Raw genomic sequence first — 21428 nt, 5'->3', positions numbered from 1 at the left:
GGAAGGTGCCATTGGGAGTAGAAGGCGTGCCCATCAGCCCTCTCCGGTCTCCCCCCCACCCCCCACCCATGGGAAAGGTCTTTCTAGGGGAAAGAGAATCCTAAAAAAGAGAAAACAGGTGAGACCTACCATCCTTTACCGTGGGAGACAGCTTGCATGCCTGCCATCTCCGCCCGTGCGGCTGTGGTATCAGCTCCCTCCCCCAGTGGAGAGTTAAGCTTCTTGCTCTGCATCCTGGGAAATTCTGAAGCCACAGAGCGTGATTTGACGCTCCCTTGCCGCTCACTCTAAATATGAGGGTTGTACCTGGTCCTGTCTGGGCTTTTGGGGGACCTCCAGGAGTGATTCAGGATCCCCTGTGGAAGATGCTTATGTATTGGTGGCAGGTCCTTGGACCAAGATGGCTTGAAAGCTAGTGAGTCCTGGAAAGAGACTGACCCCCCCCCCCAGGTGCCTCATCGAAGAGAGATAAGGTTTATTAACAGGGACCCTAGACATGGAGAGGTCCCTGGAGATCCTGCAGAAGGGGGCTCAGGCAGCTCTCCCATCCCAGCGAGGGAGGAGAGGTGAGAGGAAGCACGCCCAGCCCTCACGCCCACGGCGCAGGCTCCTGCAGAGACACGGGGCTGGGAGCACATGCTTCCTCCCTGAGTGAGTCTGTCTGCCCTTAGCACTGGACACTTTAGCCCTTGCCTTGGTCTGCAGGCCTTGACCGTGCACTGCAGTTCCCGGTACTCCTCGACCAGGGGAAAGGGAATGAACCGCCTTCTGATCGTGACCTTAGACACAGCAGAGGCTCGTACCCTTCCAGCAACGCGCTCTCTCCCTGTGACGCGTTTCCTGCCCACCTGCCCCTGTGCGCCAGCATCAACTCCAGCCCCTCTCTCTGTTCGCCTGTGAGCCGCCGGGAAGCAGAACTTTTCACCCATCAAGTGGCTAGGTGACCAAGGAAACGGAAACAAGTTCCTGACACAGTGAAGGCTGAGACCCTGACGAGAGACGACCTGTGTGTCCCGAGGAAGGACAGTTGTTGACACTAATATCTGTATGTTTCTGTCCCTGCAGCCTTAGGAAAATCCAAAGGTACAGTATCCCGGGGTAGCTCCAGGCCATGCTCAGTCTGAAGGCCGAGCGCGCTGCGCCCCGGCGAGCTCTGCGAGGGGATGTGTGTGTGGTTGCTTGGCCGACGGACTTGAGGTGACTGTTCCCATCGCTGAAGTGGGACCTGAGCCGAGGGAGGCCACCGGCGCCATCAGCCCGTCCTGTCCTGCAGGGTAGGCAGGCGGGCGTGGCCTGCGGACGCATAGCGTGGCCGGTGCCCGGCCAGCACTGGGTCCTGCTGACTCTGCTCTGTGCTCTGGACGGCAGGTGACAGGAAGGATGGCTGTTTAGGTGTCTCCTGAGGCCGGTGCCTGGTTCTGGTCTCATGCTGCCCTTGTCCCTGTCCTGCTCCCCTGCGTCTCCCACCTGGGAGGAGCGAATGCCCCCGGAGAGGCCGCATTCGCACTGACAACAGCTGCTTTGGCAGAGGGTGAAGCGCAGCTGCCAGCTGGGGCGAGGCCGGCCGGCGGGCGGGGGGCTCCAGGAGTGGCCTGGCCGTCGGGGGAGCCCTGCCTGTCTCCTCGCTCCCCTGGGCCCAGGAGGGTGCTAAGGCTGCGCTGCTGTTCTAACACCCACCTGCTTGAATGTGTCCGCTTCGGGGGGAGGGGCGCCGTCTGTCACGCACGGGTAAGCACGTGTCTTTGTGTCCCTCACCAGCATGGGCGTGAGGGTGATGGACACGTCCTGGGTGGCGCGAAGAGGCTCGTCGTCGGCAGGCCGGAAAGGGTCGTGCGCCCCGCCCTCCACGCAGCCCCCCGCCCCTCCTGAGGAGCCGGCAGCGCCTCTGCCCTCGCCCCTTCTGGAGCAGCCCCCAGAGGACCCCGTGGTGCCCTCGCTTTCTCCATCCGGCCTGGGCCTCCAGCCTGGGGCCGAGCGGACCAGGTAAGCGCGGGCAGGTTCACTGCACCCACCTCCGGCCTGTGGACGTCCTCACCCCCATTTCTGAGCATTCCTGCTGGCTTCCTCCGTCGCGCTGGCGCCCAGTCAGCCACTCCAGCTCCCTGGGTTATCAGCTGAAGGCCAGGCTTTCCAAGAAGTGCCTCCCAAGCCAACAGCACATGTGTCAGGTGGCAGCTTGCACAGGGGTGAGAGGCAGCTCAGTGCCCAGCTCTCCATTTCCCCTTCCCTCTCCTCCACCTTTACATTTGCAGGGGCCATTTTTACTGCTAAAGTGGGTGCCAATCAGGGAAGAACGGAGGTCCTGTGGTCACACTGGCCTGGGGACCTGCAGGAGGTCACGGGGTCACGCCGGCCTGGGGACCTCTGCAGGAGGTCACGGGGTCACACTGGCCTGGGGACCTCTGCAGGAGGTCACGGGGTCACGCTGGCCTGGGGACCTCTGCAGAGGCCATGGGGTCACGCTGGCCTGGTGACCTCTGCAGGAGGTCACGGGGTCACGCCGGCCTGGTGACCTCTGCAGGAGGTCACGGGGTCATGCTGGCCTGGGGACCTCTGCAGAGGTCATGGGGTCACGCCGGCCTGGTGACCTCTGCAGGAGGTCATGGGGTCACGCTGGCCTGGGGACCTCTGCAGGAGGTCATGGGGTCACGCTGGCCTGGGGACTTCTGCAGAGGTCATGGGGTCACGCTGGCCTGGGGACCTCTGCAGGAGGTCATGGGGTCACGCCGGCCTGGGGACCTCTGCAGGAGGCTGCATGGCTGTTTTCCATTCTCCTGGGGGAAGAAAAAAGAGAACCAGATCATTGTATCACTAGTTGAGTGAACATTTGCGAGACCATGTCCATCCAGAGGAAAGATGCCATCTGTGCCTTGAAGGCGCCTGCCTTCCTGCGAGCAAATATCACAAATGGCTAAGGCTCACGGTCTTGCCGGGGTCTCAGCAGGAGGCGGCTGTACCTGGCCCGTCCTTGGAAGGGGTGTGGCCAGAGGGGTTTCTAGAAGTGGGATCTGCACAGCCAACTATTTTGCTGTTTGTTTGTTTCTACCTGTTCTCAAACAGCAATCCAGAGACCTAGGAAAGCCACGTGAAATCAGAGGCCGCTGTGCACTCAGCTTTCCCTCCCGGCCACTGCTGGGAAAGGCTGGAGACTGGGAAGTGAACTTTTAGCCCAGTCTTTCCTCAGGTGTGCATGCGCCCCCCACATGTGTGCGCACACACATGTATGCATGCACATGCCTGTGTGCACACAAGCACATGCATGTGCATCCGTGCATGCACAAGGCACATGCCCACACATGTGTGCATACACACGTTTGCATGCATATACAAGCACATGTTTGCACATGCACATGCCCACACATTTATGCACACAGACACACACACATGCATACACACCTCAAATGAAGGATTGCAGACTTTGTTTTTTCCCTTTAATGTATAGAAGGTATTTTCCTGTGAAACGGGAAATTGACCAAGGGATAGAGGACAGTCACGGAGTTGGAGAGGGGAACTGATGCTGGAGTTGGGTTGTTGCTGATGGCTCCAACTCAGAGGACAGGCGGCCCTGGCTGTGCTCACTATCCTCAGGTCCCTGGAGGGATGGGCTGGGAGCGAGCTCAGTGGGGAAGCAGAGGGGTGCGGTGGGCCCTAGAGGCTGCCGAGAGGAAGTGGACAAATAGGAGACTTGCTGCAGAGGCTCCCTTTGCAGACACTCGCTGGCCCCACCCTGATTTCCCATCTCTGTTTGGTGCCAACAACATCTGGCATTTCAGTGATATTTCTAGAAAATGCCCCTCAAAGATAGATTCCCCTGGCTCTGAGGTGTTCCGGAACGTTGCGGATGGCCTTGTGCGGTCACTCAAGGGCAGGGAACAGCGCCCACTGGTTCAGAGTATTCGCAGGGTCAGTCCCTGCTGCTCGGTGGTCATGTGTCCCGTTTCTCGCGTGACCAGTCCTGTGGCTTCCCTCTGGGTGCCAGTGTCCACACTGTCTTGTCCACTCTCTCGCTCTCCCCATGTGGATTTCTTCCAGGAGGAACCCGTGTTCCATTGCTTTGCTTTTCTTTGTCCCGTTCCCTGGACGTTTGCAGCCAGATGATGTTTCCTGCAGTTGCTGATTGCTGTCAGGGCACCCCCCTCTTGAGGATGGCAGGCCCTCCCTCCCTGTGGCTGGTTCCAGCCCTCCCCTTCCCTCCAGGTCTGTCCCTCCTCCCCTCTGCCCTCCAGGCAGGCTCAGCCTCTGCACCTGTTCCTCTGCTTGGTTTAACTTTAACCCCAAACTCTTCCCTGCCCTTCGCATCCCAGCTCACTGAGCGATGCGTCCCCAAACCAACCTGCCCTCCAGCAGGCTGTACCTGTGCCTCCCTCCAGCGCGCCTGCTAACCGCTCACACACACCTCTCCCCTGGGTCAGCTGCACCTGTGCTGCAGAGAGAGCATCTGGGCAGCAGCGTAGGTAAATGCCGTCTATCTAGAGGGGAAAGAAGAGCCTGTTACCTGACAAGAAGCAATTATTTTGTTTGCTTGTTGGGTGTTTTGTTGTTTATTGTTTTGCTTTATCTTCCTCTTGATGGAGGCAGAGATGGGCGGAAGGGTGGAGAGATCATTGGCATTAAGGTGATCATTGCCTGGTCACCTCAGGCCTGAAGAATAAAGAATGAAGCGAGCCTGGCTGGCATGGCTCAGTGGCTGAGCGTCAACCTATGAACCAGGAGGTCAGGGTTCTATTCCCGGTCAGGGCACATGCCCGGGTTTTGGGCTCGATCCCCAGTGTGGGGTGTGCAGGAGGCAGCTGATCAATCATTCTCTCTCATCACTGAGGTTTCTCTCTCCTTCCCTCTCCCTTTCTCTCTGAAATCTATCAAAATATATTTTTAAAAATATTTTTAAAAAGAGTGAGGTGAGGGTTTCAGGTTGTGGTTGCTGCTATTGTTCATCCACAGAATAGAGAAAGGAGGTAGTGCCATCTGGCCATCTGGTGAGACGGTCTTCCCCTTGCAGATCACCAGCTGTGGGGTGACACTCATCCTGAGCAGGGGCACCTGCTACCGCCTGTGGCCTTCCCTTCGCTTCCCCCAACACCCGTGGGGAAGACCTGCTCCAGCCCAGGGCCCTCCCAGCCTTTTCCCCAAACCCTGGTGGGATGAGCTGTATATTCCTACCTCTGTCATTTAGAGTTTCTAACAAATTTAGGAAGAAATGACTGTCGCTACTTTTGTGGGGAAGAAATAACCATTGCACAGGACTTAGGTTTCCACACTTCCCGTGTCCTGTGTGAGGGCATCAGAGTCCAGGTGGGTTCTCACTAGATCAAGTTAGCTCCCAACTCCAGGTCACCTCCTGGTTCTCAAGGGGCTGCCTGCAGCATTCTGCTGAAACACGTGAGAACCCTGGCCGGTTTGGTTCAGGGGTTAGAGCAGGGGTGGGCAAACTTTTTGACTCGAGGGCCACAATGGGTTCTTAAACTGGACCGGAGGGCCGGAACAAAAGCATGGATGGAGTGTTTGTGTGAACTAATATAAATTCAAAGTAAACATCATTACATAAAAGGGTACAGTCTTTTTTTTTTTAGTTTTATTCATTTCAAACGGGCCGGATCCGGCCCGCGGGCTGTAGTTTGCCCACGGCTGGGTTAGCGCATCAGCCCTAGGACTGAAGGGTCCTGGGTTCAGTTCCGGTCAAGGGCACATACCTCAGTTGCAGGCTCGATCCTTGGCCCCCGGTCAGTGCAGGTGTGGGAGGGAGGCGACCAATTGATGTCTCTCTCACATTGATGTTTCCCTCTCTCGCCCTCTTTCCCACTCTCTCTAAAAATCAATGGAAAAAATATCCTTGGGTGAGGATTAACAAAAAAAGAAAGAAAGAAAAAAACACATGAGAATGGAAATCGATTGGTAATGTCTGCCATGGGTGGCATGTTGGGGGATGGTAGGGAGCAAGGAGTCAGGATTGATTAGCTGGCCCTGGTCTGGGGGTGGACTATGAGTAGGGTGCACTTTATCCTTAGGAGGCAGCCTGAGGAAGAGCCAGCAGTGAAGGGTGGGCCCTCCTTGGGACCTGGAGGTTCAGGGTGTCCCTTGATCAATTAAAGGGGCTCCAGAGGCCCTCGGTGCCATCGGCCCTGGCCCCCTCCAAGCATGGGGGGCTGGGACTGAACTGCCCACATTTGGGAGCACAGCTGGCTTCTGTTCCATTGCTGGGATCTCCTGAGTTTAAGGATGGGTCCCCAAAGTCCTCCCCTGCTTGGGGGCCTTATGGGGGTTCAGGGAAAGCAGCTGGAGAGTGGGGAGCCATGGCCATGCGGTCATCAGACCTCACTCGGCACACGGGCTCTGCTGTGCTGTGGATTCTGGACAGGAGCACTTGGGTGTCCCAGTTCCCGAATGTCCAGGTCCCACTGTGGCTCACAGGACAGAGGGGGCCGTGCTCGGGGCCTGCTGCCCGTCGCTCATTGTCTCTGGTGATGAGGGAGCTGGCAGCCAGTGCCAGGCAGAGGAGGAAGTAGGGCCCAGCCATCAGAGCCCCAGGAGGGCCAGGCACCGCCAGGGTCGTCTGGGAGGCTGAGGAAGGGCCTGAGACGCCCAGAGCCGGGCAGACCGCGCTGGTGAGACAGGCATGTTCTGCATCCACGGGGAGGTGCTGAGTGGCCTCTTGTCCTGTGTGTTTGTGTTTCAGCGCTTCTAGAAGCAAGGAGCTTTCTCCAGGATCTGGGCAGAAGGGAAGTCCGGGTTCCAGCCAGGGGGCACCCTGTGCCGGGACACCAGCAGGCACCAGCCCCGGCCCGCCGCCCGCTGACCAGAGCCCCCACACTCTCCGGAAAGGTACGCCCCACCACCTGCACCTGCACGTCGCCTGGGGCTGATGGCTGCCCGCTGCCTGGAAACTCACTTCCCCACCAGCCTGGGTGTCAGACACCCTGTGGCCTAGCGAACGGGTCCCCATCTGTGCATTAGCGGTTAGAGGTCGACCAGCTCCCAGAGGGACATTTCATCACCTTTCCTCAGTTTCCTCGTTTGAGCAGTGGGCTCGTCAGGCGGATGGAGGGTCTGGCTTTCTGTACACCAGGACCTCTGCCCGGGGTGATGCGTGCCTTCCAGGCCCCGCCAGGCCCCCGCAGCCATCTGTTGTGTGGGACCTCCTGCCCCCCACCAGCCTCACCCAGCTGCCTGCCCCTGGGTTGTTTGTGGGATGTGACAAAGTGGGGAACCGCTGGCTTGTCCCGGAGTCCTGCCCTTCATATTTATGTCTTAGAGCTCTGGGAATTCCTGCTAAGCCCACACCGCCCACCCCAGAATCTGCCATGGAACGTACTGTAAAAGCCATTATTCCCTCTGAAATGACCCCCAAGCTGACGACCTGCTCCTGGTGACGGTTCACCAACGGGGGCCGCGGGGAGGGGAGCGTACCCAGCCTTTCTGTTTGCGTTCATCTGTGCCGTCGCTTTGCAGGCTTCACATTGTTTAAAGGAGCCTCGTGTTGGCTCAGTCCTCGTTCCGGCCTCTCCAGCACCTCGGTGGGGCTGCAGCTCCAGGGCTGGGGGTCCGGGGCTGGTCACCTTGTCATCACACACCTTTAGGGCCAGTGGCTTTCCTCCTGCCCCGCGCCAGGCCACAGGGGCACCCATGACCCTAGTCTGCCCTCAGCAGCCTTCCTTCTGTCCCTTCCCATCATGCCTCATGCACTCCACAAATAGTTGTTGGGCCCTACTGTGTGCCGAGCTCAGAGGGTGTAACCGTAGCAGGCGCACAGTAGGGGTGTAACCGTAGCAGGCGCAGCTCTCAGGAAGGTGAGCGTGGAGCGGTACCGCAGGTGGCAGTGCGGGCACTGCTCACACGGGCCCTTCCACACACAGGCGCTGGGCCGCAGCGGTGGGCTGGGGTTTCAGCATCCAGGGTTCCTCCGGCACCCATAGGGTTCCGTGTGGTCTAGAAACAGTTCTTTGGCGGTTTGTGTGCAAGGCCTAACCCTCCCCAGCCCTACACTGGGGTGATGGCTAAGCCATCGCTTTGTCCACAGGAGTCAGGGCTCCTCATGCCAGCGGCAGGCTGGGCTTCCCTCCTCACAGCAACAGGGCCTCTGGGGGACTCAAGTTCCTTTCCAGTGGCATTTGGTAGCTCAGTCACCACTGAAATAAGCAGCTTTCTCTGCCTCCTCCACCACTGGCACACTTGGCGGTTTTAACGCCTCCGTCTTTTGGCATCACGGCCTTGTCCTGTAACTTCCCGGAGTGGCGATGTCACACAGACGTCTTGGCGCTGTCACTGCTCCCCTCGGCTCCTTTGGGAGGAGACAGGTTCAAGCATGGTCCCTGGTACCCACCTGCTCCTCACCCGGGGAGCAAGTCCCGCCCGGGCCGGCAGAGCTGCGGTGGTTTATTAAGTCGGGATTATACGGGGCTTCCTGCACACTCTCATTGCATCCCTGCCGTGCTGTGGAGAGATTTACGGGCGTGGCCGGGGCACAGTGGGAAGACGGAGGCATCTGGGCCACGTTGATTGACCCTGGAGAACATGAGCTTGCCTTGTCCGCGCTGCACACAGAAGGAGCCAGGGCCGTGCGTGAGGTGCGATCAGCATAGGTTTTGTTCCATGGAAGCGGGGGTCCCTGACGCCTCCTCGGGGCTAAAGGACAATCTCTTCTGGAATTTGTGGCACCACAGGCAGCCCCACTGGGCTGACAGGTTGCCCTGGATGTTCCCACTTTGCATCCTCCTGGCCATTTCCAGTTAGAAGTGAAATGTAGTTGTCATCCTTCAGCAGGACTAAGTCAATACACAGGGACATGGAGGCCTGCAGAGGAGGTCAGAACGCTGTGCCCTGTGCACGGGTGGAGGGCAGGGCAGGCGGACGGGCAGCGCCAGGCACGGACCTCTGTGGCCCACCTACAGGCTATCAGTCACTGAGGCCAAAGGTCAGCTTCCGTCCTGGGCCCACCGTCACATGTTGAACTCCGATTGTCGTCTGGGCCGTGGCACTGGCTCACTCTTCCTTGGGCCACCGATCCCTTTGTCACCCCAATGGTGACTGGCGCTGGGAAGCCAGCCATGGCCTGTGGGGGCGGGGGGGGGGGGGGATGTGTCTGCAGCCTGCTTGTGTGTGTGTGTGTGTGTGTGTGTGTGTGTGTGTGAGAGAGAGAGAGAGAGAGAGAGAGAGAGAGAGAGAGAGAGGAGAGAGAGAGAACAGGAATAGGAATCCAGAGGAGAAATTAGTGAACAGAAATTAGGGAGGACATGAAAACTTGCAAGTCTAGGTGAATTTTCAAAAATTGTGTTGCCTGCTCTCAGGGTGCCAAGGGCTGGGGTGGCGAGGGGTAGGAGGGGTGAGGGGTGCACCTGGACCCCGGCCGCACGGACCCCGGGCGTCATGGAACAACCTTGTGTGTTGCTGTTGTGTTTTCTCTTCCAGTTTCCAAGAAGCTGGCACCGATTCCGCCCAAGGTCCCCTTCGGCCAGCCAGGCGCTATGTCGGAGCTGCCCACCGGCCAGCCGTCCCCACTCAGCCTGTCGCCTACGCCCCCGAGCACCCCGTCACCCTACGGACTCAGTTACCCGCAAGGGTACCCCTTGGCCTCGGGCCAGCTCTCCCCGGCGGCAGTGCCCCCTCTGGCCTCTCCTTCCAGCTTCGCCAGCACTTTAACCAAATCGCGGCCCACCCCGAAGCCCCGGCAGAGACCCACGCTGCCGCCCCCGCAGCCGCCCACAGCGAGCCTCTCCGCCTCCAGCCCGCAGTCCACGGAGCACCCCGTGCTCGACGGCATGGCCCCCGGGGAAAGCATGTCCACAGGTAACCATGCCCAGCTTCCTCAATTTTCCACGAACTTGAGCACAATGGGCCGAGGGAGGGCTGCTGGTGCCACTGCCAGTCAACAACCCGTTTGCCAGGGGCCGGCTATGCTGGTGCCAACGTAGCTCCCCAGGGGATCCCCTGAGACGCCCCTGCAGCTGGTGAGAGCAGCTCCGGAGGGACCCAGCTGTCCTGCAGCGGACCTCTGCGGGGGTCTCCCAGTCCAGCGCCCGCAGCCAGGGCTCTGCATCAGCCCTAATTTGGGGGCTGAGTGCCTGAGCTCCCGGGAAAGCTGGAAGCTGGGGGAGATGGCAGACCCGCTGGCACCTGAGCACAGTGGTGCGGGAGGCATCCCCGTGTCGTCAGAAACCGTACAGACCAAAGACATTTCCTTTTTATTAATTGAATAAGCCTAATTAGAAACATGTATTTCTAGCACCATACATTATAAAGGGGCCGGGTTCAGACAAGACACGTGCCCCCCTGGTTCTCAGAGGAGCTAATTGGACAAGCCCACAATGGCTAAATTTAGTTTTGCTTTGAATTTAAAATCAAAGATGGATCTATTTTCCCCCAGAAAAGCGTGTGGCATGACATCATAAGCACACACGTGTAGCGCACACCACTGGTCTGGAAGAAGGACACGTTGAAACATCTCCCAGGATCGAGCACACCAGGTCAGAACTCGGCACATTTGTGTGGCCGCTGACTAGAGCCAGCCCCCCACCTCACCAGGCCGAGAGCCGGGGTTCGTCGGCCTGTATCGTCCCAGGTAGCAGAAGGCGGGGCCACTGGGGCCGGAACACCCACCCCACACAGGGAGTTCAACACACTACACAAGTGCACATCGTGCCCTCACAGCACACACCGATGCACACACTACATGCACGCACACACCACGCACACACAGAACAGCGCAGCCTGGGTCTGGCTTCCCGCGGAGACGGGCCTTCCCTTGGCTAGATGGCGGGTTGGCCTCGGCCTCCGCTCCGTGCTGCCTGTGGAAGTCTAGTCCAGTGTGGTATTTGTGATGGGTCTGGAGATTTAAATGTTGTGGGAGCAGCCGTCTGGCGGTTTGGCTTGGTTTGGGCTATGAATCATGTTGAAGGTACAGCTGCTGTCCTCTACCGGAGGCTTGTAAAAAACGAAGGGAATTCTTCCTTGAAAGATGAGTGAGCACCACTCCCCACCGGTGGTTCCTGGTGCGAGATGTGTTCTCAGTGAGCCCTGAGGGGAGGGAGCACAGGCCACTGCTTTGGGGGTTCAGGGCCACACCCCTGGAGCTCCTGGTCACCCTGAGTTGTCCAGGGGGGCCGCTCCTCCCAACACATCAGCCTGCCAACTTCTGGGGCCGCCCAAGGAAGGACCCAGGGTGGTCTGCTCACCTCCTGAGAGGACAGAATGAGAGATTTGGGGGAAAGTGGGCCACAGGAGGCAGTGAGCGACAGGACAGGCGGTGCCCACAGCCACGCGGGAAGCGTAAGGACCCCTCCCACTGCACCAGCTGCAGGGCTGCCGCCTCTAGACGGAGCGATGCCCACCCCGTGCCTTTCTGTTCAGTGTTCTCCGGCTGCGTTGTTCTGTCCCGCCTGTACAGGCCGGGGGCCGAGGGAGGAGCTGGACTGATGGGTGTGGCCACCTGGCCGATACTGGGCACCGTGTTGTGTTGCGTTCTTGTTCCGTCCTGTTTATTCCTCTCTCCGATCCTGTCATTGTCCTTGCAGCCGTGTGACATGGGTGCCGCAGTGTTGGATACATGTGAGGGGAGTTCAGGGTAAGCGGCCCCAGCCCTCCGCTCCGCACTGCATGTAGCTGGGCCCTGCATGGCCGCTCCCTCGGTGCCTTCCCCAGCGCAGCAGGAGCTTTCTGGGGTCCCTGGCCATGTTGGGGTCTCTTTCTTGTCCTCAGGATCTGGGGACAAAGCCAGGCAGAGGCCGAGCTTGTCTGCTCACCTTCTGTCACCAGCCACCTAGTCCAGCACCCCTCCTCTCCCTGAGGTTGAGCTGACGGGGATCAGGCTGCCCTTCCCAGGCCGGACCTGCGGAGACTTCTCTGCCCAGCATCCGGGGCAGTTCCTCACTACGCCTTGGTTTAGGGACCTGTCCACGAAGGGCGCGCTCAGGCCGCGGGCATAACCCCCGCAGCCTGGACCTGTCTCGGGGAGGGCGCCCTGGGACCTGCACTCTCAGACTGAAGTCCACGCGCCTCCTCCAGGCTGAGGCTGAGGCTGAGGCTGGCGGATCCTGGAGAAGCCATAGCATTAGAGTGCATCCTGAGCTCATCTCCCCAGCTCAATAAACGCTGGGGAACATTTACCCAGGTCTGCCTGGTCTCCTCCTATAAAGAGCAGGTGCTCTAAAGTGAAACCAAGGCAAGAACATGAACGAAGCCAGAAGGAATGAGGTGTTCCTACCTCAGTAAGAAGGTGTGGCCAGAGCCAATCTGGGGGCCTCCAGGGGTGCCCCATGAGAGCTGCCGAGACCAGCCAGCAGAGCCCACAGGCCTCCTAATAGGAAACCAGCTCTGCCAACCCCCAGCACCGTCAGCGAGTCCCCCTCAGGGTCTCCAGGGAGCAGCCAGGGTACACTGAGCAGCTCACTCCAGCGCCAGTTCTGGGCCAGGCGCTCTTCGCCTGCTGTCCAGATTGTCACACAACCCCCCACCACCCTGGGCTGTTCCCATTTGACTGCTTGGCACAGGGGAGGCAAGAAACCTGTGCAGGGTCATGTGCCTCCTGGTGGTACAGATGGGTGGGCCCCAAGCCAGTAGCAGCCTCCCACAAGGCACCCAGGGGTGGCCCAGCGGGGGGCAGGCAGAGTGAGCTCAGCCGTCACCTCTGCCCGAGGCCTCCAGTGAGGACAGGCTGCAGTGGCTCCCTGATGAGTGCTTGGGAGGCGGGAGTGCACCTGGGTTCCAGAGCTTCCATGTTTGTGCAGTGTCTCTTAGGACCGTGTCCAGATGTCTGTCTGTCTACTTGGTATGGCATTCTTTGGGTTGAATGTTCGTTTTACCAAAAAAAGCAAAATAAGAAACCAACAAAACCCCACCTCCCAGTTCCTGCCCAAAGGCTGCTCCCTCCCAGGTAGCTTCCTCGCTGCCCAGGCCCAGGTGGAAGGCAAGGCGAGGTGAGGCAGAGCTGAGCAGGTGGGCGGGTGACATGGCTGAGGGTGAGGGCCCGGGGCTGTGCCCGGCTACCCGGCCTGGAGCCCTGCAGCCCGGGGTGAGCAGGCGGGGTTCCCAGTGAGCCCTGTAGCCCGGGGTGAGCAGGTGGGGTTCCCAGTGAGCCCTGTAGCTTGAGGTGAGCAGGTGGGGTTCCCAGTGAGCCCTACAGCCTGGGGTGAGCAGGTGGGGTTCCCAGTGAGCCCTGTAGCTTGGAGTGAGCAGGTGGGGTTCCCAGTGAGCCCTACAGCCTGGGGTGAGCAGGTGGGGTTCCCAGTGAGCCCTACAGCCCGGGGTGAGCAGGCGGGGTTCCCAGTGAGCCCTGTAGCTTGGGGTGAGCAGGCGGGGTTCCCAGTGAGCCCTGTAGCTTGGGGTGAGCAGGTGGGGTTCCCAGTGAGCCCTACAGCCTGGGGTGAGCAGGTGGGGTTCCCAGTGAGCCCTGTAGCTTGGGGTGAGCAGGTGGGGTTCCCAGTGAGCCCTACAGCCTGGGGTGAGCAGGCGGGGTTCCCAGTGAGCCCTACAGCCCGGGGTGAGCAGGCGGGGTTCCCAGTGAGCCCTGTAGCTTGGGGTGAGCAGGCGGGGTTCCCAGTGAGCCCTACAGCCCGGGGTGAGCAGGCGGGGTTCCCAGTAAGCCCTACAGCCCGGGGTGAGCAGGTGGGGTTCCCAGTGAGCCCTGCAGCCTGGGGTGAGCAGGTGGGGTTCCCAGTGAGCCCTGCAGCCTGGGGTGAGCAGGTGGGGTTCCCAGTGAGCCCTGCAGCCTGGGGTGAGCAGGTGGGGTTCCCAGTGAGCCCTACAGCCTGGGGTGAGCAGGTGGGGTTCCCAGTGAGCCCTGCAGCTTGGGGTGAGCAGGCGGGGTTCCCAGTGAGCCCTACAGCCTGGGGTGAGCAGGTGGGGTTCCCAGTGAGCCCTACAGCCTGGGGTGAGCAGGTGGGGTTCCCAGTGAGCCCTGTAGCTTGGGGTGAGCAGGCGGGGTTCCCAGTGAGCCCTACAGCCTGTGGTGAGCAGGTGGGGTTCCCAGTGAGCCCTGTAGCCCGGGGTGAGCAGGTGGGGTTCCCAGTGAGCCCTACAGCCTGGGGTGAGCAGGTGGGGTTCCCAGGGCAGCGCAGCCCCCGCCCACACGGGGCCCCGGCTATGCAGAGCTGCTGGACCCTCTCAACTCTGCAGCTCACAGGGGCCCAGACCCACAGGCGCTGAGCCTTTCACCTCGGGTCCCTCTTCCCGATCCTCTCCCAGGAACAGGCCTTTAGTGCCCCGGGGCAGCTGCGCCTCGAGGTGAGCGGCTCCAAGGGCTGAGAGGTGGGGTTTTCCTACAGTTGGGGAGCAAACAGTTTGCTGCAACTTCGGCCCAGCTCCTGGGACCCCTCTGCCGGGCCCTTCAGCCATCGAGGTATACTTACTGTTCACAGCCTTGGGGTTCTTACACTGTCTCAGGATCCCCCACTCGCTGGGAAAACAGGGTTTTTCCACTGCCTCACACCCTGTCCCTGCAGGCGTTAGGAACTAAATGCAACCCTGAAATCCCAGGAGGCCGCCAGTGGGACCGCCGGAGGCAGTGTGTGCGGGAGCAGCGGGAGCTAGCAGTGCTGAGGCCACCCGGCGGGCAGGTCTGCGCTGCCCACAGGCTTGCTTGGTAGAAGCGAAGCTGCCCACCCTAATGCGACGCCGCGATAAAGCGCTTCAAGTGGCCCCTCCAGGCCGGCCCTCGGTGGCCCACCCGTTCGCTTCCTCATGCTGACCAGCTGCCTGCCCCTGGCGTCGGGTCTCCCTAGCCGCAGCCCCTTTCCACTCACCTCTCTCTGCCAACTTCCAGATCTCGCTCACTTCGACGTCCCCTCCATCCACGTGGCGCTGGGGCCGGCGCTCCGCCCGAGTCCCCTGGAGCACAAGCTGCGGCCCTCGGGGACCGAGAAGAGGGCCTCGGAGGAGGACTCGGAGAGCACCGCCCTTTGACACGCGTGTACATACGTGGGCCCAGACCAGCACATGGCAGGGCGCCCTGGGCCCAAGTCCCCCGTGGCTCTCGCTGTCACTGCCGCGCGCGGCCGGAGCTCTGCAGAGAGCGGCCACCCCGGCCTGAGTGGCCAACGTCGGTGGTGCAGATTTTGTTCGTTCCCCTCGGGTGGTGACGTGGGCCTTTTGTTTGATCTTTGCCTTTGACTTTGTGCCTATCTGACCTACTTTCAGCCTCCATGCCAAGCAGCAGCCCTCTCCACCAAGGGCTCCTGGCAGTCCCCTCAGGGGGGTGGGGGAGGGCCAGGCGCTGGGGGAGACCTGGGCTGCGCCTGTACTGACAGCACGAGTCCTCAGTGTCAGCTGACGGGTGTCGGCTGGACGGCCACAGAAGGGGATGGAGAGCAAGCCCTTCACTGACAGGGACCAGACCGGATTCTCGAGTCCTGGGCGCTGACTTGCGCTGCACAGGGAGGCTCCCCTCTTTGGTGGGCTCTAAGTAAACGCTGAACACATTTGTTTTACTTCCCAAGTTTTATTTTCCACACCGTGTTACCGAAAGCTCCTGTTTCTACCTTCCCGTTTCACACTTCCAAATTTAAAAATGACCTTGATGTCTAGAGGGCCTAAAGACACCTCCCCATGCCCCCCCAAACATCAAATGATCTGACAGCATTCTACACCTCCAGCTCTCAGGGGCACCAGCTCACAGGTGCGGGGTCGGGACCAGGAGCCTCTCCTGGAGGGCACTTGTGAATAGCAATAACTGTTACCCAGAGCCCGAGCATAGCGTGAGACCGGCCTGGGAGACACCAGGCCAGCCCCAACCCCCAGCGTCAGGCTCTCTCCCCTTCTCACGAGACCCCACACCCTCTCGGGGGCAGGTGGGAGCACTGGGAGCCCACACCCTCTGGGACTGAGAGACATCTGGGTCGTGCATGCACAGCCACACTTTACAATTTTACCCTTTTAAGGCAGATATGACATACCTATACATGATATATTTGTATATATGAAATTTCTCTATATTTGTTTAATTTGAGCCATTCAATCTAAGCCAGTGTACAGGTGTACGACGCGAAGTTTAAGTGCGTATTCCTTCTCCCAGCACAGTGTAAAGTAGCCCTCCTCTGACCGTGGGGTTGGCAGACTTGGGATGCTACCAGCTTTGCTCACTTCCTGGCAAGGGCGGTTCGGTACCCAATTTGCAATGGAGCCCGGGGGCTGAAAGCACCTTTAAATACATGTACAAATAGTTGTCAAAAGTAATCTTATTAAAATAGATTTATTATCCCTGAGCAAGGCCTTTCGTTGTTTAAGTTACGAAGCGTGTGGGGACACGGGACTCAGTGGCAGGTGCTGCCTGGGGAGGTGCTGCCTAGGCCTCCGCCTGCCTCCCTCTCATCACCGGAGTTTTTAAAGCATTTCTGTCTCCTCCTCGGCAGGAGAATATACAAATAAATACTGGACTTAGCTTTAAAAACTCTGTCTTCAGGCACTAACCTCGGTGCTGTTCAAGCTCATAAGGGGGCAGGGGAGCCAGCCTGACATGCTACTTTGTAATACGCTGAAGGGCAATGGGGGATTCTCGCTCTCACTGCGCCAGGGAAAGCCGACTACCGTCTCGCCGCTCCCAGCACTGCGGGAGGCTGTGTTCCGGAGCCACCGCGCGGGCCCAGCCATTCGACTGGTGCATGGAACCAGGCCCCGTTGGCAGCCTGCACAGCTGACTCGGCAGAACCCGGCCACTGTGTGCCTCCCGGGACAGGCGTGGTCCTCCCGCCTCACAGCTGGCCTCCGGGACACGCTGGGCGGCACCAGGACCAGGCAAAGCACTTGTTCCGCAGGAATCTTTATTGAGTTCTGGGCTCTGGAAACACTACTCCTGGAGCCTGGAGCCTGGAGCCTTGGGCACTGAGACGTCACATCCACGACCCGTGTTCCCTGACGGCCTGTCTCTGGTGTGCGGAGGGCACAGCTTGGCGGGAACAGGCCTGGTATGCGTTCTTCTACGTGACTTAAGTCACTGGCACCGAATTCCCTTTTCTTCCTCGCAGTCTCCTGTCCACGGCTCCGCCAGGCACATTCGTGACATGTCCAGCACGCAGTCCTCACCTGGAGCCCAAGCCAAGGCCCAGCTCCCACCGCCGTTCCTGTGTGCCGCCCGTTCCACAGTGCCCTCGGCTCCCACCAGGCAGAGGGCGCACTCGGGACCCTGTGCGGGGTGGTGCGTGAGCCTTCCAAGTTCAGGGCCGCTCCTGGCCTTCATTCTGCCCTGACCTTCCTCTGTGGGCTGGCAGGCCCCTCTGTATGGGCCCGTTTCCGCGGAGGCTCACTGTCCTCAGCTCCGCCCGCCTGCGCCTGGGAGAGCAGGGCCGCCCGCACCAGCCGCAGCTCCCGCTTCTCCCGGCGCTCCTCCATCTCCTCGAGGTCGTCAGCAAACAGCGCTTTCAGCGGGGCCATCAGCCTGGGCACCGTGGAGAGGTCTCCGAGCCGCACCTGGAGGGCAGGACGGGGAAGACATGCCTCAGTGAGGAAGGCGCGTAACCATCCAGCAGGCACACATCCCCTCACCAACCCTGCGGCCACAGACCACAGCTGGAAAAAGAAGGAAAACGCAGAGGAGGCGGCAGGAGACTAAAGAAAGGGCAGAGACGCCCCACAGCGGCTGAGGGCGGCCAGGTGAAGGGGCCTCAGAAGACTAGGCTGTCAGACTCTGAAAATCAGGCTCCTCAGAAACAAGCCTGGCCCCTGCCCGAGCCGGCCTGGCTCCCCAGTCCCAAGAGGAGAGGCCGTCTCCAGGCTCCGAGGCTGTGGTGATTGATGGTGGGAGCAGACGAGCCCCCGAGGCTCTATCATTTCCAGCCCCCAGCGCTAAACGGGCCGGCGGAAGGTCGGGCGGCCTTCAAACCTGGTGCTGGGCCTGAGGGGTGATGGGCAGGTCCTCTCACCGCTGGACCTCCCATCCCTCCCATAGCGTCCATGTGGCGCCGTCTCTGCCCGGCCCCACCCGGCGCAGCCCACACCACACGCACACCTTCATGTGGTCAAAGGCAATGCCGACTTTCTCGTTGAAGTCCGGGCTGAAGAGGGGGATCTTGGCGTAGCGCTGGCTGAAGTGGTTCAGCATGATGAACCCGGCGTTCATGCGCATCCCCACGCCGATCGCCTGCGAGGTGGTGCTGCAAACAGGGTTGGAGGGTCGCATCCGGCTGACGCGCCCCCTTGGGCCTGCCCCTGCCCCCCAACCCGCCATATTCCCTGACGTGGCTCACAGTTGATTCCAGCCTGTTTCTAGCTCTTTCTAAAGCTGGGCTGCCTCAGAGCCTTGCCTAGAGCTCTGCAGAGATAAAGCCGAAGGGCCCAAAGCCAACCACCTCCCCGTCACAGCCCACAGCCCCTGGTGGGACACAGGCAGGTCTTTCTTAGCAGGGCTGCCATGAGGCTGCGCAGTCACAGGGAGGGGAGAGAAACGGAGGGAGTAGGTGACAGGCCGAAGCGTTCGCAGCTACCTGTGTGTCTTTTCCACAGCTTCCACCTCCAGACCATCTTCCAGCGTGGCCTCGTGAATCAGGAGGGTGGCATCTTTCCCTAGAGCAGTGATGGCAAACCTTTGAGCTCGGCGTGTCAGCATTTTGAAAAACCCCAGCTTAACTCTGGTGCCATCACATAAAGAAATTTTTTGATATTTGCAACCATAGTAAAACAAAGACTTATATTTTTGATATTTATTTTATATATTTAAATGACATTTAACAAAGAAAAATCAACCCCCAAAAAATGAGTTCGCGTGTCACCTCTGACACGCGTGTCATAGGTTTGCCATCACTGCCCTAAAGGAAGCATGGGCATGGGGCAGGGTCCTGTGCTGGACAAGCACTCGGCCCTGGATTCCTGCCCACACTCCATCCCCTGACCCTGTGCCCTGTGTGGATGCTAGGATGACCACCAAGCTGTTAGCTGCCTCTACTCACCCATCTGGACCAGAGCCTCGCAGGGCATGGTGTCCCCTGAGTAGACCAGCTTCCAGCCAGACGTATGGACCAGCGCACAGCCATAAGCATGCTTGCAATGCCGGACCTGGCAGACCTGAAACTGGAGGGCAGGGCAGGGCATGGCTCCAGCGGTGCCCCCCATCGCCAGACGCCCCCCGCCCCCTGCGGCCGCTCCATACCTCCTCCAGATCACAGCCTCTCAGCAGTGAGCCAATCCAGCTCTCAAGTGTGGGGCTGGAGACCTCGGCACCTTTCTGAAGGCATTTGGCAGGGATCACACTGTGAGAAAGAAAACATTAAAACAAATTTAACTTGAATCAAAGTTTAAGAATTTGGGAAACCCCACAATCATTATAAAGAAACACAATTTAGCCGAAACCGGTTTGGCTCAGTGGATAGAGCATCAGCCTGCGGACTGAAAGGTCCCAGGTTCGATTCCGGTCAAGGGCATGTGCCTGGGTTGCGGGCACATCCCCGGTGGGAGATGTGCAGGAGGCAGCTGATCAATGTTTCTCTCTCATCGATGTTTCTAACTCTCTCTCTCTCTCTCTCTTCTTCTCTGTAAAAAATTAATAAAATATATTTAAAAAAATTAAAAAAAAAAAAAAAAAGAAACACAATTTAAATTGCAGTTAATGAGACTGAGAAAGGTTGTCAATTAGAACAAACCAAACCCCAGGCCACTGAGAAACCTACCGGGTGAGCTGCCCACAGCGAAGGCATTGCAGGCCCTGCCCAAGCGGCCATGGCTGGGCCCAGGCAGACAGACTCCTTCCCACGAGGTGGGGATAGGGCCAACTCCCACCACGCATCCCCTGGCGGGGCAGTCTCTGAGCTCACAACTCGGGCACGTGGCCCTGCAACTGTTTTACCAAGAGGTGTTGGCAAAAGTCTAGAAACTAGAACGTAGCTGAAATGAGGCTGCGAGGAAACGCAGCCAAGAAGACAAGACATCTAAGTGAAGTGGTTCTGCCCTGAGTCAAAGCTTTCCCCTGCTTCTGCCACTGGGCCACGTCAGGGGAAGGTTGCGGGGGTATCCTGACCTGCCCCAGGTCAGCCCTGAGCTGTGGAGGGGAGGCGACAGCCTCGGGGCGGGCTGCGGGGAGCTCACCTGATGTGGTGCAGGAGCGGCTGGCACTGGTTGTGGTACTGCTGGAGCCAGGCCCGGAGCTGGGTTGGGGCAACCACTAGCAAAGGGTGGAAGGGCTTTCCCAGAGATGCCTAAAACAACAAAGTCAGAGCTGAACCAAAGGCAGGCATCGCAGGAGGGCTGGGTGTAACCCCAGCAAACCCAAAGTGGCCTTAGGTCAAGCGTCGCACTCACCAAAGCGCGTTCTCTCTGCAGCAGGATATTTAACAAGCCCTGGAAGGGGAAAGGAGATGCAGGTGAGACGAGACGCCAGCAAACTCGGCCCGGCTGGGGTCCTCGCCCTCATCTTGCAGGAGCCCCTCGCCCTCTATTGGCCACCAGCCTCTAACACTGCTGTCGCTGGGAGCCAGCACATGCTGACCCAAGAGAGAGCATTGGCTGGAGACCCAGCTGCCCCAGGAGGCCAAGCCCTGCCCCTCTGGCTGCAGTTTCCTCTGCAGGCATGTGGGAAGGCAGACCCCTACTGGAACATGACAGCAGGCAAACAGAAAGACCAGCATCCTTATGGGCAGAATTACTGAGCTGGGTTCTGTGAACGACCGTTACCTCGCAAGAGGCGAAGAGCCAGGGTGGTGGGCAAGTTTGGGATGGAGGAGAGCAAGGCCACAGCTGCCTCAGGTGGGGCTCCGGGGTCCTGCCCAGCACTCACCGTGTGGTGATCCGCGTGCAGGTGGGACACGAACACAGCAGCAAGGCTGCCCAAGACCCTGTCCACGTCATCGCCGTAGTGATGACACAGCTGCCCAAACGTACCTTCCCCACAGTCCAGCAGCAGGGACTTGTCGGAGCTACAGAGAAAGAAGAGAGACGTTCATGGCTGGGAAGAGGCCTCTCATGGCTCAGAGGCCTGTGACCTCAGAGAAGAGCCAAGCAGCGAATGCACTGTATCTCCCATAACCTTGCGTCTGCTTCTCTGAGGACCTTGTACAAACAGTAACGCAACTGTAATGTCCATCCTCCTTATACGGAACTATCCACAGAAGCCTGGAGCCCTTTAATGAATGTAGGAAGTGTCCTAGCCAGATAGCTCAGTGGATTGGAGCATCGTCCTGTGAATCAAAGGTTGTGGGTTTGATTCCCAGTCCGGGCACATACCGAGGTTGTGGGTTGAATCCCTAGTTGGGGTGCATACAAGAGGCATCCAATCAATGTTTCTCTTTCACATCACAGTTTCTCTCTCTCTCTCTCTCTCAATTGAATAAACATATTCTCGGGTGAGGATTACTAGTAAAGAATAAAGAATATAGAAAGTAGGATTAAAAATGGCAGCAGAGTAAGTGGATCCTGCATGGACATGCTCCCAGGAACAAGCTGGAATTACAACTAAAATTCAGAAAAAATTCCTGAATAGTCAATGGAAAACTCACAAGACAGAACCCTGATACCCAAGGATC

General features: G+C 59.2%; 2 protein-coding genes across 8 annotated transcripts in view; one reads left to right on the top strand and one right to left on the bottom strand.

Annotated features, from left to right (window-relative positions):
• The window catches only part of ARHGAP44 (Rho GTPase activating protein 44), a 208804-nt gene that overhangs the window by 173412 nt on the left and 13964 nt on the right, over positions 1-21428 (top strand). For 3 of the 6 annotated variants that reach the window (XM_081109535.1, XM_081109532.1, XM_081109530.1), the window contains 5 exons: positions 1066-1083; positions 1759-1983; positions 6674-6819; positions 9403-9780; positions 14750-16187. In XM_081109535.1, the coding sequence (XP_080965661.1) occupies positions 1066-1083; positions 1759-1983; positions 6674-6819; positions 9403-9780; positions 14750-14889 (907 nt within the window). In that variant the 3' untranslated portion in view covers positions 14890-16187. Of the gene's footprint in view, positions 1-1065; positions 1084-1758; positions 1984-6673; positions 6820-9402; positions 9781-11504; positions 11555-14749; positions 16188-21428 lie in introns of those variants that run through there. The other 3 variants (XM_081109534.1, XM_081109533.1, XM_081109531.1) reach the window with 3 other exon arrangements.
• The window catches only part of ELAC2 (elaC ribonuclease Z 2), a 27344-nt gene continuing 22074 nt past the window's right edge, over positions 16159-21428 (bottom strand). For both annotated transcript variants that reach the window (XM_081109528.1, XM_081109529.1), the window contains exons 17-24: positions 20684-20822; positions 20209-20247; positions 19996-20105; positions 19064-19163; positions 18864-18984; positions 18402-18480; positions 17927-18071; positions 16159-17388 (exon numbers count right to left, since the gene is read on the bottom strand). In XM_081109528.1, the coding sequence (XP_080965654.1) occupies positions 17155-17388; positions 17927-18071; positions 18402-18480; positions 18864-18984; positions 19064-19163; positions 19996-20105; positions 20209-20247; positions 20684-20822 (967 nt within the window). In that variant the 3' untranslated portion in view covers positions 16159-17154. The remainder of the gene's footprint in view (positions 17389-17926; positions 18072-18401; positions 18481-18863; positions 18985-19063; positions 19164-19995; positions 20106-20208; positions 20248-20683; positions 20823-21428) is intronic.

The sequence above is a fragment of the Myotis nattereri genome (assembly GCF_964212035.1).
Source record: "Myotis nattereri genome assembly, chromosome: 16".
Lineage (NCBI taxonomy): Eukaryota > Metazoa > Chordata > Mammalia > Chiroptera > Vespertilionidae > Myotis > Myotis nattereri.
Note: the sequence above shows the minus strand (reverse complement) of the source record. Positions and strands in the feature narration are given on the sequence as shown.